The following is a 17,144-nucleotide window of genomic DNA, read 5'->3' on the forward strand; positions in this document are numbered from 1 at the left end:
GTACAGCCGTGACCCTCCCGGGGCCTGGCCCTCTGGCTGCGTTCTCAGGCCCCCTGGCCAGGCCTCGCCCATCAGTGGCCCTCAGCACAGGGTGTTCCCCGTGAGCGGAACCTAATGAGCCTTTGGCTGCCTCGGGGCACAGAGACAGGGAGGTCCAGAAAGGGCTGCCTGCCCAGCCCTGGGCACCTTTCCCCCCCTCGCCTCTGGGGGGAAGGTGGATGCTGAGACAGGCCAAGGTGAGGGTGAGGCACCTAACCCAGAGGAGCTTCCTGGAGGAGGAGGCACGTGCATGGAGCCCTGCAGGATGGGACCGGGCACAGAAGTGGGGGGTTACTTAGGTTCCTGAAAAAGTGAGGTGTGGCTCAGGGACCCCACAGAGCCCGTGTGCCGGCCTCGGCGGGGCGAGTGGCGGTCGCCAGGCAGCGCGCTGGTGTGGCTCACGCTGCGGAGGAGAGGGCCCACGGGTGAAGGCGCCGCTGTGAGCGTTGTCCCAGGGACTGCGTCAGCGCCTGTGTCCCCCCGCAGCTGAGCGCCCTCCTCCTGTCCCCCCACAGCTGTCCTACGTGGACGCCGAGGGAAGCCCCGTGGGCGTGGTCCAGATGACGTTCCTGCGCCTGCTTAGCGCCTCCGCCAACCAGAACGTCACCTACAACTGCTACCAGTCGGTGGCCTGGCAGGACGCGGCCACGGGCAGCTACGACAAGGCCATGCGCTTCCTGGGCTCCAACGACGAGGAGATGTCCTACGACAACAGCCCATACATCCACGCCCTGGTGGACGGCTGCGCGGTGAGCATCGTGTGGGCGCTGCCTCGGGATGGGACTAGGTGCCTGGAGCAGTTCATTCAGTCCACACCCATTTACTGGCACGGACCGTGGGCCAGCCCCTGAGCCGGTGCCGGGGGCCCTGGGAGCCCAAATGAGGAGTGCCCCCTGGCTGCTGCTCTGAGCACGTGGCTGACCCTGGCCGCCCCACAGAAGGCCGGGAAGGAGGGCAGGGGGGGGGGAGGGCCAGGGGGAGGGCCGGTGGGGAGGGCGGGGGGTGGGAGAGGGCCGGGAAGGGCCGGGAGCCCAGGCCACAAGCCCCTCCCATGTGACGTCCACTCGGAGGCCGGACCCTCTGCTTAGGCAGGTCCTTTCGGGACTGGGCCGAGCGGAGACTGGGTTTGCTCCCGAGGCCGTGGCTGTGCTGGGACGGCCTACAGACGCGGGGTGATGACAGCAACCACTGGCTGTGGATCCCCGGCAGCCCCGCCCGCGTTAGGGCAGCTCCCCGGACCCTGTGCCGCCGCGGGGGAGGGGTGACAGGCCCAGGAGGCCACAGGCTAGCGCAGGCCGCACGGCCGGTCAGGGCTGGGTTCTCATTTGCTTCTTGGCCTCTGGGCCGGGATGCTGGTCCTGCTCCGCACCCCACGTGTGGCCCCCAAGAGCCAGGCGGGGTTCCTCGCGGGGGGTCAGCACCTCGGGTCTGCACGTCGGCTTTGAGCTGTGCCCTCGGATCCCTGCCCTCCGCACCGCCTGTTCCAAGGCCCTGCCCGCTGCCCCCCAGGCCAGATCCCACCGGCACAGGCCAGGGCGGCTGCACCCCTGGCAGGGCCAGAGCCCGCCCTGCGCCCAGGAGACCCTTCCTCCTCCTGACAGGCACCCCCAGCTGCTCCCGGGAGGCCGGGAGGGGGGACGGGGCAGAAGGAAATGTCCCGCTTCTCTGCCTCCCGCCGGGAAGCTAACCGTGGCACCTGCTCCCGGGGTGCCCCGAGCATCCCACTCGCCTAGAAGGAGCTGGGAACCGCATTGGGCTGGAGCTGAGCCCGGTGGACCCGCTCCTGGGACTGTTTCTGACAGACAGCCGCTGGCAGGGGCCGCGCTGTGACGGGAGATGAGGAGGTAGAACGGAGAGGCAGGGCCGGCCCGAGCCGGGACTCTGGCTTTGAGCTTCCCGGCTCCCACGGCCTAAAGGGACCCCGTGTGTGGCCCCGCCCATGCCACCGTGGTGCCAGGGCAGAGTCAGCCCATGAAACGGCGGGGACCTGGTGACGCCAAACAGAACTTGCCGATGGGGAGGTGCAGGTCACTCTCCTGAGCTGCCCGTGCCCTCGTGCCTCAGTTTACCCAGGCCCCTCCTCTTCTTGCTCTTGTGGGTGCGGCCCGCCTGCTGGCGCCACCATGGGTGCTGAGTTTTTAACAAGGGCCCCTGGTGTGGGTGGAGCCCACAGTCCCGGCGAGACCTCCTTGGGGGGAACCTATGGGGCGACGGGGGTGCCCGCCTGGCAGGGACAAGGTGGGTCCGAATGGCTGCGGGCCCCGTCCCAGCCCCACTCCCGACTCCCGGCTCCCGGCTCCCGGCTATGGAGGGGGCTGAATGGGACATGGGGGGACCGGGCGGGTGTGGTGGGTCAGGGGCCACCCCTAGAGGCTGCGCGGCCTGACGCCCCTGCTCCCCCCGCCCCCCAGACCCGGAAAGGCTACCAGAAGACGGTGCTGGAGATCGACACGCCCAAGGTCGAGCAGCTGCCCGTCGTAGACATCATGTTCAACGACTTCGGGGAGGCGGCCCAGAAGTTCGGATTTGAGGTGGGACCGGCTTGCTTCCTGGGCTAGGAGCCGGGCCGACCCTGCGACCAACCTCGTGACCTCAGCACGCCGCCTGGGGGTGTCCTGGACAGCGAAGGCCCCTCATCCCATCCCCGACCTCATCCGCGCCCGGCACCCCGCCAGGCCGCACCCCAAACCAGAGAGAGCGAAGGGAAAGAGCCGTGCCCCCACCTCAGAGCCGAATCACATGACCCCGATGCCCCCCAGGCGCCAGGCCGCCCCGCCGCCGTCTCCAGCCGGTTCCGTCTACACGCGACCGCGCCGACCTCGCCGTGGAGCCTTCGCGGGGCGGGGCGGGCGGGGCGCCTGCGGGGTTTGGAGGGGACATTTTTAAATTCCACTTGAAGATGTGCGTTCCCCCTGCCCTGCCACAACGTTCCCAGGCACGCCCCGCGAAAGGCGGGGCCGCGGAGCCCGGGCCGCTCGCTCAGGGCCCGCCGCCAGCCGTTCCCCTGCCGCCCGCGGTCCCAGGTGCTGTGTGTGATGGCGTCAATGTGTGTACTGTGTTGTCATAACCGTTCAGTGTCCCCGACTTTCAGCCACGTAGGCAAGCCCAGCTCAGTCCCACGGGAGAAGGGGACGGGGCGGGGGGTGCTGTGCCCGCGCCATATGCAATCCCTCTGGCGAGACCCGGGAGCCCCCCCCCCCCCCCCCCCGCCCTGCAGGAGCAGGTGCAGCGATTGGAAATCTGCCCAGAACAGCCAGGGTTCCCGCCGCCACATGCGGGCCCTACTCGGACCGGCCCTTGGTGTCTCATCAGCTCTGGGCTTTCCCGTGGGGAGGGAGCAGGCATTTACCCGCTGCCTTCCTGGCAGGCTCTGGGGGTGAAAGGCGGGCTCGGCGACCCCCTATGCCCCCCACCCACCCCGAGTGGGCGCGTCCGGGGCCGGAGGCCACATGTTCTGCGGACGGTCGCTAGTGAAACTCGGTGCTTATATCTCTCTGGTGCTAACTGTCTCGAGATCCTGAGGGCGACGCTGGCCTGGCCGGGCCTCCCCCCCCCCCCCCCCCCCCCCCCCCCGTCCTCCACAGTCCGGGTTTCTACCAAGGACGCCGCGATAACTGCCGTCCCTCCCTTCCCGTGGGGCTCCGAGGCACACCCCCCAAGACCTGTGACCCCAGCCGGTTGTGTCCTGTGATTTGAAAACACACGCAGAGCGAGAGGCTCCCGCCTCGTCTGCGGGGTCCCCGTAGCAGGTGGTCCTCGGTCCCGAATGTCTGGTGCTAATTTCTGTGGTCGCTAATTCCCGGGAGCCGCTCAGCAGGCCCGGTGCTGCCTGCGGGCTCCCCACACGGGGACGCACGGGCGGTGAACGTTGTGAGTCCCCGCAGGGCGGCCGGCGGCCCGTCCCAGGTACAAAACTTGGGTTTCCATCGGCGACACCTGCACGGCTCGGGGCGCCTGCCCCCTGTGGGCAAGGACCGCGGCGGCGGGCAGGCCCCTGTCCTGTGAAAGCGGCCCTCCCGGGGCTCCCCGCCTCCCGCACGCGGGGCCCCGTGGGAGGACCTCGGTGCGTCCTCGACCTGCCCCACCCGTCCACGCGTGGTTCCGGCTCAGGAAGCCCCGGCACGGCCGCCAGAAGCCGACCACCACCCACGAGGATTTCCCGATCGCCCGGGAAATCCGTCCTGCTCCTGCCAGAGAGAAGCCGCTTCCAGAGACTGTGGGACCCGGCACGCGGCCATGACTGTCCCGTCCGTCCGTCCGTTCGTCCGTCCCTCAGCGGAAAAGCCGTGCCCCAGGCCGCCGTGCGCACCCCGGGGGCTCTCCAGGTCATGTGATTCCGGTTTGATTTCTCGTCCACCCTCCTTCCCCCCTGTCATGTCCTCCCTCCATTGGCCAACCTTCCAAGCTGTAATTTGTGCCGAACTCAAACGTGCCCGTCCCCCCAGACCACGTAGCCACGGTCTATGCAATAAAAGTACTTCTATATTTGCAGAAGGTCTGTCGGCCTCACTTCATGCTCTTCCCTCCTGATCTGTGTAACTGGACATACGCGGAGGGAGAGAACTATTGGAAAACAAAACCTGTGGTAGCGATTCGAGGACATCAGGCCCTTACAATATGTCACGTGACGTGGTGCACGGCCGACAGGGCCAGCGTTTCAGCTGTGATGCCCAGGAAAGGGCGTTTCAAAATCCTCTGCCTCTCTCTCTCTCTCTCTCTCTCTCTCTCTCTCTCTCTCTCTCTGAGAGATCCTGAAGGCGACACTGGCCTGGCCAGGCCTCCCCCCCACTTCCACTTTCTCTGAAAATCAATGAGAAAATATCCTCCAGGAAAGATTAACAAAAGAGAGAGAAATAAATGCAGATTCCTGGCCCCGCCCTGCAGGCTGCTGAAATGGACACGGGGTGGCCGTCACCTGTGCTCTGACGCCTCCAGGTGGCTCAGGCACGCTCGGGGCCCGGGGTCGCAGGCCTGGGGTGTCTGAAGGCGGGGAGACAGAGACCCCGAGTGGGAAGCGGCTTTCAGAACAGCATGGGGCAGGTGCTGCTGCGAGGAAAGATGGTTTATTCAGGAGCCGGCAGCCCGAGGAGACTGCAGACTCGTCACAAAGGTCATTCCTTTTTAAATTTTTTTTTTCATGAATCCTCACCGTTGGATATTTTATTCATTGCTTTTCAGAGAGAGTGGAAAGAGGAGAGAAACATCGATGTGCTAGAGACACCTCAACTGGATGCCTCCCCGACACGCCCCAACCAAGGGGCAGGGAATGAACCTGCAACCCAAGAATGTACCCTCCACCAGGAATCGAACCCGAGACCCTTCGGTGCTCGGGCCAATGCTCTACCCACTGAGCAACAGTGGCCAGGGCGCAGAGATCATCTTAACAAATGGACTCAGGCAGAGGTGTTTTGTAGGAGGAGGAGGAGGTGTGGGGGGAGAACAAATGGATGGAAGGAGGGGTTGAGAGTTTTCCGCTGAGGGGATTGCAAAGCCTGTCTGTTCAGATCATGGGTCGAAGGTCAGCGAACGTCTGGCATCGGATGTGCGTGTCCGAAGGCTGCTTCCTATGGACCATCTCTAGAATTCTTAAGAAAACAGGATGAAGTACGCAATCACATGCTACTCACAGATCATCCTTCACAGGAGAAATGATAAGGGAATGGGGGGCGGGTGACTGGCTGACGGAGCTTCCTTGGCGCTAGAATATGATCCTGGAAACGTCTGTCTCCGGCCGGCCTGCCTCGGGGGAGCCAGGGGGTGAGGCAGGTCCACGTGCAGGCAGGTCACGGCACGAGCCGTGTTCAAGGCTCGGTCACCTCCCTCGCCCGAGAGGCCTGTGTCCCCTTCCCCAGGAGCTGGGCCATCTTCCTGAGTTCTGAGTCCCCGGGGGTCCCCCTCCCCTCAGCCTGTCCTGTGTTTGGGGAGGCAGGCGGGTCAATGATCTTCTTTGTCTCCTCCTGTCAATCTCGCCTGTACCCACCTCCCCACTCCCCATTCAGGCTGCTGCTGCACCAGTCCAGCTCCCAGTCCTGCCTCTGCAGGACAGTCAACACCTCCCCTCCCCACCCCTCTCTCTCCCTTTCTCCCTCCCCTCTGCCCACCCTGGACCCCAGGGAGTCTCTAACCCTCTGGAGACCTGCAGCCCATTGCATGCAAGTGAGTTCCTCCCCGACAACCCCTGCCGTCCTGCTGGTCCCTCCGGGGTCCCCCTGGGCAGAGCTGGGGGACGAGAGGGGGCTCCTGGGCTTTCTCTAAGGACACACGCAGGCAGCCCTGGCCGGTGTGGCTCAGTGGACAGAGTGCCAGCCTGCGGACCGAAGGGTCCCAGGTTCCATCCCGGTCAAGGGCACATGGGCGGGTTGCGGGCTGGATCCCAGGGCGGGTGTGATTCTCTCATCAGCGGTGTTTCTAGGTCTTTCCCCCCTTTCCTTTCACCTCCAGAATCAATAAAACTATCTCATCTAATAAAGAGGAACTATGCAAATTGACTGTCACACCGTCACAAAGATGGAGGTGCCCATAGCCACAAAATGGTAGTGCTCAGTCCCCGCAGTCTCCCGGAGCCCCCCAGCCCTTTCAGCCCCACCGGGAGGGTGGCCAGCACATGGTGTGGCCAGACCCGCCCTCAGCCTGCCAGCTGCCCAGGGCTGGCCCGAGGTGCAGGCAAAAATTGGATGTCGAGCCCTGACTGGTTTGCCTCAGTGGATAGAGCTTCGGCCTGCAGACTGGAGGGACCTGGGTTCGATTCTGGTCAAGTGCATGTACCTTGGTTGTGGGCACAGAGTGTGCAGGAGGCAGATGATCGGTGTTTCTCTCTATCCCTCTTCCCTCCTCTCTGTAAAAAAAATCAATAAAATATATATATTAAAAAAATTGGATATCGGCTGCCCAGCCACCCTGGGCCACCCGAGGCTTGTGCTGCTGGCAGTGGCAGCAGCAGAGGTGTGATGGTGGCATCGCCTTTCCTGATCGCCAGGTCATGCCCCACCCCAGAGCACTCCCAGACTGTGAGTGGAGGCAGGTCTGGCTGCAGGACAACCCTCCAGTGCATGAATTTTCATGCATCTAGTATCCTTAATAAAAAATGATAAAGACACACGCATGCCCTCCCCGCACAGCGCTCCCCACGGGGGGCATCTGGTCCCACTGAGGGGAGCGGGGCCCACTGCAGAGGGAGGGCTGAGGGTGTGGTGGGGGGACCATCCCCGGGAGCTGGGGAGGAAGTGGCCCGGACAGGAAGGAACTAGAGCAGAGGCGGGGCTCACGGAGCAATAAAAGGGGTGACTGTCTTGCTAGCGGGACCCGGGATGTCACCACACGGAGCAGCCGCTGCCATGGGGCCCGTGGTCCTGGCCCTCGCCCTCCTGGGCACTGCAGCCCCCACGACTGCCAACTGTCCAGGTGAGCCAGGAACCAGGTGGGCCGGCCTGACGAAGGTCCCAGAGCCAAGAGCCTCCGCACAGACCACTGCCTGGCCCCTGCCGGGTCCTTCCAGAACATTCTTCTTCAGACTGAGGCTTAACCACCCTCTGAAGGGGCACCTGCCTAAGGGTCCTCCCAGGAGGGGCTCAGGTGGTGTGAGGGGGGGAGGCTGGAGAGCGCCCCCTCCCCCAGCCCGGGTCAGTGCAAGGTCGCACCTAGTGCTGGGGGCCTTGAGCCTCGGGGGACAGGCGGGCCCCACTGCTCCCCCAGGTTGCACAGCAAGAGGGCAAAGGTCCCAGGGTCCCCACAAACCCTGACCTCTTTCCCTGGCCCAGGAGCTCCCGAATGGGCTGCCACCCCTCCCTCCGGAGTCTCTGGCTGTGGGAGGGGCTGGGACAGGGGAGGGTTTCTGGGTCCCCACACCCTCCCTAGAGGCCGTGTATTTGTGACGGAGGCACTTGAACTCCGAGGGGCAGGTCCATCTCTGGCTCCAGTTCTGCGGGGGCTGCTGTGTGTCCTCGGATCACAGGGACCCCCACCCTCCGCACCCTCCAGCCCGGGATTCCCAGGCCACGTGCCCGGGGAATGGGGGTGACACGCGGCACTGCCCCCCCCCCCCCGCTGTCACAGATGCGGGGGCTGCACTCACTGGACTGGCCGCAGTGGGGGAGCTCTTCCTAAGGTCTCACACATTCGCATCAGCCACTCTGACCCCCAAAGCCTCCCTCTGCTCTCACTCTGCAGCCGGGCACAGAGCCCAGAGGGGCTGCGTGACTCCCCAAGGACATACAGCCTGAGGAGCGGGGTTCCGCGGGGGCAGGGGGACCCCGAGGCCGGGCCCATCACCTTGGGGAGGACCGAGCACAGGCTCAGCAGAGGCGGGACCGCCTCCCCTCCAGGCTGGCCCTCCAGCTGAGGCAGGCGGCCAGGGCACAGCCATCTGCCAGGCCAGGTCCCCACGGTGGCAGGTCCCTCTGGAGGGGGGTGGGACGTGGTGCCAGTTCCACGGGGCCCTCGGCCCAGGACCTCACCCTGACGGGCGCCCGTGCTTCTCTGCAGAAGTGAAGGTGCTGGGGCTGGAGGCCGACAAGCTCACCATCCTCCGGGGCTGCCCGGGGCTGCCTGGGGCCACAGGGCCCAAAGGGGAGGCAGGCGCCGACGGCAGGAAAGGTGAGTGCCCTGGTGAGAGGGGGGCTGGGCCTCGTCCCTGCCCAGGGAGCCCTGGCAAGGCAGGGCCCCCAGGAGGTATCAGGAGGGGCCAGGGACTTGGTCCACTGGGTGTGGGTCCCCGTAGGTGGGAGCTGGTCTCGGGTCACCCACGGAGCCACCGGGCTTGTGTGGGCGGCCAGCACGGCTCCTGGTGATGACGCACCTGCTGCGGGGGGACCCGGCTGGACTGTCCTCCCTGCCCTCCCTGGTCCCAGCTGAGCCGGGGGGGCCTGTCTCCAGGGGCGACCACAGCGGGACCGGCAGGCACAGCCAATGGAAACGCCCAGGGTCCCCGGACGAGGGCAGAGGTGGGTTTGGGACTAGTCCCCTGGGGAGGCCCCTGGCAGCAGGTCCTGGCCTCTGACTGCACATCTGGGTCCCTGTGAGGGATAAGGTCCTGGTCCCCTCCATCTGTTTCCGGAGGGTCTAACCTGGGGCCACTGGGGGCCTAAAGCCTGGAGTTTGCTCACTGACATGTTTAAATTTGCAGGAGACCCAGGCCCATCAGGAGTCCAAGGGAATGCAGGACCCCCGGGGCCCAAAGGTAACTCAGCAAAGAGCATGGAGAGCCCGGGCAGGACCCCCCACCACCCGGGGGCAGGGAGAGAGGAGGGGCACTTCCCAGGTGTCACATGGGAAAATTCCTAAGCATAACCTAATGGTAACCATAATCCTTTCCTTATCCCAAACACTAACCCTGACTCTATCCTTATCTCTAAACCTAACTATACCTTTAACCCTAACCCTAACCCTGTTCTTACCCCAACACTAACTCTAACCCTAACCCTAACCCTAACCCTATCCCTAACCCTAACCCTATCCCTAACCCTAACCCTAACCCTAACCCTAACCCTAACCCTATCCCTAACCCTAACCCTAACCCTAACCCTAACCCTAACCTTAACTTTATCCTTATCCCTAACCCTAACCCTAACCCTATCCCTAACCCTATCCATATTCGTTAGGAGTTAGGGTTCGTTACCCTAACTCCAACCTTATTCCTAACCCTAACTCTGCCCGAACCAGGGTGCTCCCTCACCCAGAGCCTGGGTCTGTGTCCAGAGCACCCAGGGGGCCCAGGGAGGATCCCGACCCCAGCCCAGCACTGACCCGGCACAGAAACAAGACCCTGGATCCCTTGCCCCGTCACCTGTCCCCGCCCTGGGCTCTCTCAGAACCAGGAGGAGGTGGGGGGGGGGGGACAGGCGAGTCCTCTGGCTGACGGGGTCTGGCATGAGCCTGTCCTGTCCTCGAGCCTGTGCTGACCCTTCTCTCTCTGCAGGAGACCGAGGGGAGAAGGGCGTGCGGGGAGAGAAAGGTGAGGTCCTTCCGCCCTCCCATGGGTGGCTTCCCGAACCCTGAACACAAGGGGGTTCCCAGGGTGTGGAGCAGGGGCTGGGTGGAGAGTAGGCCTTCCCTCTACGGGGAGGGTGTGGAGGGCGGGATGGGGACCACACACCTCTCCGAGCTTGTGCAGCCCATCCCTCCCGTGCCGGACTCGGACCCCTGAGCAGGGCCGGCCCTGTCCTCCTAGGACTCTCAGCCTGGGGCTAGAGCAGTGGTTCTCAGCCTGTGGGTCGCGACCCCTTTGGCGATCGAACGACCCTTTCAGGGGGTTGCCTAAGACCATCCTGCATATCAGATATTTACATTACGATTCATAGTGGTAGCAGCATTACAGTTATGAAGTAGCAATGAAAATAATTTTATGGCTGAGTGACAACATGAGGAACTGTATTTAAAGGGCCAGAAGGTTAGGAACCACTGGGCTAGAGGAAGTTGGGCAACGTTTTAAACACAATGTCGGCCAGAGGCTGTGAGCCCAAGCTGTGGTCACAGACATTGAGCAAATCCTATATAATAATGAGGTGATGTGCAAATTGACCATCACTCCAACACAATGCCCCCCCATATGGACACAAGATGGCCACTAAAAGATGGCCAGCAGGGGAGGGAAGTTGGGGGGAACCAGGCCTGCAGGGGATGGCAGTTGGGGGTGACCAGGCTGGCAGGGGAGCAGTTACGCATAGATCAGGCTTGCAGGGGAGTGGTTAGGGGCAATTGGGCAGGCAGGCAGGCAAGCGGTTGGGAGCCAGCAGTCCTAGATTGTGAGAGGGATGTCCGACTTCCCATGTAGGCCCTAAACAGGCAGTCAACATTTCTCAAGGGGTCCCAGATAGGAGAGGGTGCAGGCTGGGCTGAGGAGCACACACCCCACTCCCCATGCACGAATTTTGTGCACTGGGCCTCTAGTATTCTATACTAGAGGCTTGGTGCATGAAAATCATGCACACAATGGGGGGGGGGGGGCTCATCTCAGGTTGTGAGAGGGCGCAGGCCAGGGAGGGACGTGGGAGGTTAGCCAACTGGGGAGGGACCACGAGAGGGCTCCAGGGAGTGTACGGTCCTCTCGCCCAGTCCTGATTGGCCAGACCCCAGCAGGAAGCTAACCTACCAATGGGAGTGTCGGCCCCATAGCGGTCAGTGCACGTCATTGGGAGCAGTTGAGTGGTCTTAGCATATCATTAGCATATTACACTGTGATTGGTTGAGTAGCCAATTGGACAACCAGACACTTAGCATATTAGGCTTTTATTATCTAGGATGTGCCCTGAACTACCAATGACACGCGTGTGGCCCTCACACACACACGCGCTCCACGGGCTGGTGCAGAGTCGATGGCACAGACACCTTCCCCACGGTCCTCGCACAAAGTCCAGGAAACAGAGAAGGGCCCGGATGTGCACGCCCTGGAGACCCCTCTCTGGACCCAAGACAGTCACCCCCCCCCCAGGCTCACCCCCTGTGGTCCGAGGTGCAGACGCCCCTTCGCTGCCCTCCCCACCGAGCAGCCCGCTCTCCCCGTGTCCCCGAGGCTGCCCGGGGCCCAGGAGGCAGCTGAGGCTCAGACTCCGCCTCCCGGGAGCACAGCCAGGGCCTCCCCAGGGGGCAGGCTGGGGCCTGGCTGGGGGATCAGCTTCCTATGGAAGCATCTAGAAAGGGCCTCCATCTCCTCCTGGGGCGGAGGGGCCAGGGCTTGGCCGTCCCGCCTCTCACGGGTGTTTCCTCTCCCCCAGGAGCCTCGTGGGAAGCTGAGCGATGTGACACAGGTGTGCGACCCGCCCGGGTCCGGAGCCCAGTTTGGCCGGAGGTCATGGGTGTGTCCGGCCCTCCCTGCAGGGAGCATGGCCTGGGGTCCCCCAGGCAGCCCATCAGCCTGCAGCCCCAGAGGCCCCGCCCCCTGCCTCACCGCTGACCAATCACATGGGACAGCACTCAGCCCCGCCCCCTGCCTCCCCGCTGGCCAATCACAGGTGACAGCACTCAGTCCCGCCCCCTGCCTCACCTCTGGCCAATCACATGGGACAGCACTCAGCCCCGCCCCCTGCCTCACCACTGGCCAATCACATGGGACAGCACTCAGCCCCGCCCTCCTTCCTGCCTTATGGACCCCAATGACAGTCCTAGTCTCTTCCCCCAAAATATTAGACCCCAATGGCCGGTGCCCGGGGACCAAGGTGGGGGCGCCCTGGGGGGAGGGCCCGGCACACGGGGCCTGTCCGTCACAGCCTGTGGCCCTGGTGGGGTCTCTGTCCAGCCCTGGAGCCTCCTGCCCACGCAGACCCCACTGTCCCGCCCTCCCTCCCTCCTGGGGCCTCCACGTGCCGCTTCCCTTCCCAGGACCTCGGAGCTGCGGGGAGATGCGCACCAGGGGCCACCCCCTGAGCGGCTGGCACACCATCTACCTGCCCGACTGCCGGCCGCTGACCGTGCTGTGCGACATGGACACGGACGGCGGGGGCTGGACCGTGAGTGCCGGCGGCGGGAGGGCGGTGCGGTGCTGGGGGGGCGGCTGCCGGGCCCGGGCCTCGCAGACCAGGCTCCACCCCGAGGACCCGCGCTCCGGGGCCCTTGTCCCTGTCCAGGCCCCTGTGTCCGGGGCTGTCCCTTCCCAGGGGACGGAGAGAACCCGACGGGGTGGGTGAACCCGACCGTGGGCCCGGCCCCAGGGAGCCCCGTGCCTCCAGGTGTGGGCTCCGGGCCTGGCCTCCCCTCTCCCAGCTGCCACGTCCTCCTCGGTCCCACGTGGGCGCCGTCTGTCCGCCCGGGGTCTGGGCTGTGTGCGGGGCCGTGCTGGGCGGCAGCGCCGTCTCCCCTCCCCCAGGTGATCCAGCGCAGGGTGGACGGCTCCGTGGACTTCTACCGGGACTGGGCCGCCTACAAGCAGGGCTTCGGCAGCCAGCTGGGCGAGTTCTGGCTGGGCAACGACCACATCCACGCCCTGACCGCCCAGGGTAGGGCCCAGGACGCGGCCTGAGGGGTGGGTGTGAGGGAAACCCTCCTGCCCCGACCTCCGACCTGGGCCACCTGGACGGAGCCCGCTCCTCCGCCCCACACGTGCCGCCTCTGAGGACAGGAAGGTCCCAGCGGGAGGGGGGGCAAGGGCCAGAGGAAGTGGGTTTGGGGAGCAGACCTCCTCCAGTCATGGCCGCTGGCATCTCAGAGACCAACCTGGGGGACATGGAGGCCCTCATCGGGGTTCGGCCCAGCTCCCAGCCCTGCCCTCGCCGCCCACCGTGCCCTGTCCCTGAACACACACGGGAGACAGCCGCTTCCCGTGAGCCTGTGGTGACCCCACCCCCAGGAACGCTGAGGGCCCCCTTCGCTCTGGGTTGGAGGAAGGGCTGGGGGGTTTGGCTCTGGACCATGGGAGCACATGCCCCCACCCCTCAGCGACTGGGACTTTCAGGGGAACTTCGAGGGTCGTCCTGGATGCCCAGTGCCAGGTCCCCTGAGTGTCACCCACGTCCTGGCAGCTCAGGGTCCCTGCTCCCGGGACTGAGGCCCTGCCCCCCGCAGGCACCAACGAGCTCCGTGTGGACCTGGTGGACTTCCAGGGCACCCGACATTTTGCCAAGTACCAGTCGTTCAGACTGGGGAGCGAGGCCGAGAAGTACCAGCTGGTCGTGGGTGCCTTTACTGGGGGCACCGCAGGTGAGTGTCAGCCGTACGGTGAGGGGTGGGGGGTGAGGGTGGGTAGTGGGCAGTGGGCAGTGTGGGTGGGCAGCGGGTGGTGTGTAGTGGGGGTAGGCAGCAGGTGGTGGGCAGTGGGGGGTGGTAAAGGGTTGGATAATTGGGGTGAGTAGTGGGGGCGAACAGCGGCAGTGGGCAGTGAAAGGTGGGCAGCAGGCTGTGGGCAGTGGGGGGTGGTAAAGGGTTGGATAATTGGGTGAGTAGTGGGGGCGAACAGCGGCGGTGGGCAGTGGAAGGTGGGCGGTGGGGTGTGGGGAGCAGGCTATGGGCAGTGGGCGTGGGCAGCAGGGGGTAGGTAGCGCAAGTGGACAGTGGGCTGTGGGCAGTGTGGATGGGCAGTAGGGGAGTAGGCAGTGGAGGGTGGGCACTAGGGTGAGGGCAGTGGTGGTGGAGAGAGGGAATGGGCAGTGAAAAGTGTCTGCCGGGTCCTGGCTTTGTGTCCGTGGGGTCTGGGCGGAGCCTGGCCTCACCACGTTCCTCCATCCACACGTTGGGATAACCCGCCTCCACCTGGATGCGCCCATGACGAGGGCGGGACACACGGGCTACAAAGAGCAGGACCTGAGCGTCTCCCTCCTGACCGCCCGCGTCGGAGCAGGTGGACAGGACGCCCGGGCAGCACCGCTCATGGCGCACGTCCCTCCCGTGGGGCCTGCGGGACCTGGACGTCTCGGGCAGTGGCCTCCCCTCTACGGGGCACAGTGCCCGTTCGCTGGCGGGCACAGAGCAGAGGGGGGAGACCGAGGCCGGGGATCCGCCGACCGAGCGTTCGCTGGCGTGCGCGGCACCGTCAGACTTCCCAGCGCACGACTCGCAGCTGGACAGCTCCGGCCGGACTGGGAGCCGGCACCTCCTGGCGCTGAGTGTAAGCGGCCCCGCGTCTCCCGGCAGGTGACTCCCTGACTCAACACAACGGCACCCTGTTCTCCACCAAAGACCAGGACAACGACCGGGCCTCCTCCAACTGCGCCGAGAGTTACCAGGGCGCCTGGTGGTACTACGAATGCCACCTGTCCAACCTGAACGGGCGCTACCTCGGGGGCCCCCACGAGAGCTTTGCAAATGGCATCAACTGGAAGTCGGGGAAGGGGTACAACTACAGCTACATGGTGGCCGAGATGAAGGTGCGGCCCGTGTAGGGCGGACGGCGGACCAGAACGTCTCTCTTCCAGCAGGTCCCGCGCCCCCAGCACAGGCACACGAGGCCCCCACGCAAAGGCAGGGTTCGCCCGGGGCCTCCCCCAGCCTGTCAGGGACTCTCAGCTTGGAGACCCCAACCGACTCCTCCCCCTTCCTCTCCCGCCTGCCTTGGTGAGGGTGACCCTGACCTTGCACACTGCACGCATCCTAAATAAAGCTTCGCCTCGCTCCGCAGGCACACGATGCCAGTCTATAAATATTTCTCTTTTATGTGACCAGCACAGCTAGAGAGTGGACAGAAGTCCTGAGTCGGGGTGATGGGGGGATTGAGAAAATGAAAGAGACAGACACAAAAACAGTAGGGAAAGCTGGGACAGGGTGGGTCAGCTGCCCTCTGATGGAGAGACAGGGACCCAGAGCAGATACAGCGGGTTTATTTTATACAGTAACTTACCAGGAAGTTTTACTAACGTTTAAGAAAAAGAAAATATGTGCATTCTTGTGGCTTCTTTGTAATCGTCACTTCTGGATGGGTCTGGATAATCGTGTTTGTCCTGGTGCCTGGCTGGAACTCAGGTGCCTGGCGCCTGAGCTAAAGGTCAGACTCACAACACACCTGCCTCTGGTAAGGTATGTTTCCAGGGCATGGCTCTGCCAGGCGCCGCTGGATTCAGATGACAATCAGCTCAGGGACCTTTCTCAGGCGCTCTCTGCATCTCCGCCTTCCTTATATTCTAAATGTGGCTTGGACATCTCATTGGAGCCTTTGAACTTGAGATCTCAGGAGCTTGCTGCTGACTAAAAGAAAGCAGGGTAAGTTAGTGGTACATAAAGGAATCCTATTAGGTACCAGCTGGTGTGTTTTAACATTTTCCATGGATTAAATCCTTTTAAATCACCCAGCAATTCTTTTGCCAGTTTCACTGGAGATATACTTTCATCATGACTATTCCGAATGGCTTCCACATGTTTGTGTAGCCGTAAGAGGTCTATACTGATATTATTATGATGCCACATTCCCTGTAGGTGCATCTTGATTTTACTTCAGTCCCATAGAGAACTGTCATAGCGGGCGTGGGGGGGGGGGGGAAGTCACACAAATATATGTAAAAGCAGCATGGCATCCCAGCTGCTGTCTCATCTTGACCCTTTCTAATTGATGACCTAGTCCTATCACTACAGCTTCCAGAGCATTTAGCTTTGTTTCTAGCCTTTTGTCTATATCTTCTTGACCGTGAAGTGTAGCTGAGGTGTTCTGAGCCAATTCATGGACAAACTTTGCATTCTGGAGGCTCTGGGTCAATGGAAGAGAAGCAGTGACAGCAGATGCGATGACAGTAACGAGGGTAACGAGACCAGAACTAATAAGCCCACAGCACGCTGTTCCTGGGAGAGCTGATTGTGCAGTTCCTGCAATGCCTGGAGGCGTGCACCTGATACCATTTCCCTGTTATGTGGGTAGGAAGCATAATAAAGGAAGGCTGCATTGAAATTAATATATCTTCATCCAGGTGATGCCTGGAAACACAGCTGGTAAGGTTACAGTGATGGCATTGGACAGCATAATGGGTGTCCAATCTGGTGATGTTCACCTTTCCAGTCACCAATACACATGGAGGCTGGACACAGGCTCATAAGCCATGGCAAGGGATCGATGAACATGCTCCTTTAATATCAGCTAAGAAAGAGCCAGTAAAAGTAAGAAAGTCAAGGGCAGCAGCTAAATGCCACAGACCTTTCTGTAAACCTCCTTTCTCCGCGGTCACGGCGTTATCCACAAACCATCCTGGTGACATAGGCTCGTGACGGGGACATTTAGCATCAAGCCTGTGAGACCAATCCAATCCATACACATCAGAGCCAGAAATGTTATGTCTCACTGGTACAGGGTTGGTGCAATCTTGCCATTGAGGAAATGCTCCCAGCTCAGTAGTAGTGCTATTAGGGCAGGAGGGGAGCAGGAGATGCCGATCAGACAGCCATCGGGTGGCCTTAGGGAACCCCAGGTTAGTAACTGTCTGAATATATTTTCCCATATCCCAGGGGCCTGCAATGTTAGCAATGTCTGTGCCTCCATAGGACGTCTTATTTTCTTGGCTAAACTGCAAACATCCTGAAGTCCCCCTTTTAGGTAAACAAATAGGGGGCTCCCCACTGAAGCCATTATAAGTATAATCACCTTGGGAAGAAAAAGTTACGTGCTTCTGGGAGCTGCCCCCTACCATGTCGGTGTTAGTAAACACTGGCACTGATTCTCGGTCCAGGCGGCTGGACTGACCACTGAGCCCAGAGGCTGCGGA

The 17,144-nt window shown here is 62.8% G+C and overlaps 2 protein-coding genes across 3 annotated transcripts in view; both read left to right on the forward strand.

Moving 5' to 3' along the window:
- The window catches only part of COL5A1 (collagen type V alpha 1 chain), a gene marked incomplete at its 5' end in the record, with an annotated part of 97,334 nt that extends 92,810 nt beyond the window's left edge, over positions 1–4,524 (forward strand). For both annotated transcript variants that reach the window (XM_081104051.1, XM_081104052.1), the window contains 2 exons: positions 555–788; positions 2,451–4,524. In XM_081104051.1, coding sequence (XP_080960177.1) covers positions 555–788; positions 2,451–2,597 — 381 coding nt within the window. In that variant the 3' untranslated portion in view covers positions 2,598–4,524. The remainder of the gene's footprint in view (positions 1–554; positions 789–2,450) is intronic.
- Positions 4,525–7,344: 2,820 nt separating this feature from the next.
- Positions 7,345–15,090, forward strand: LOC308528540 (ficolin-2-like). The gene is made up of 9 exons (XM_081104186.1): positions 7,345–7,440; positions 8,521–8,631; positions 9,161–9,214; positions 9,953–9,988; positions 11,748–11,780; positions 12,352–12,479; positions 12,836–12,965; positions 13,531–13,665; positions 14,596–15,090. Exons 1-9 carry the CDS (start codon positions 7,347–7,349, stop codon positions 14,841–14,843), a joined length of 969 nt encoding a protein of 322 aa, XP_080960312.1. The 5' UTR covers positions 7,345–7,346; the 3' UTR covers positions 14,844–15,090.
- The last annotated feature ends 2,054 nt before the right edge of the window (positions 15,091–17,144 follow it).

Source organism: Myotis nattereri, assembly GCF_964212035.1.
Source record: "Myotis nattereri genome assembly, chromosome: 12".
NCBI classification, from domain to species: Eukaryota; Metazoa; Chordata; class Mammalia; order Chiroptera; family Vespertilionidae; genus Myotis; species Myotis nattereri.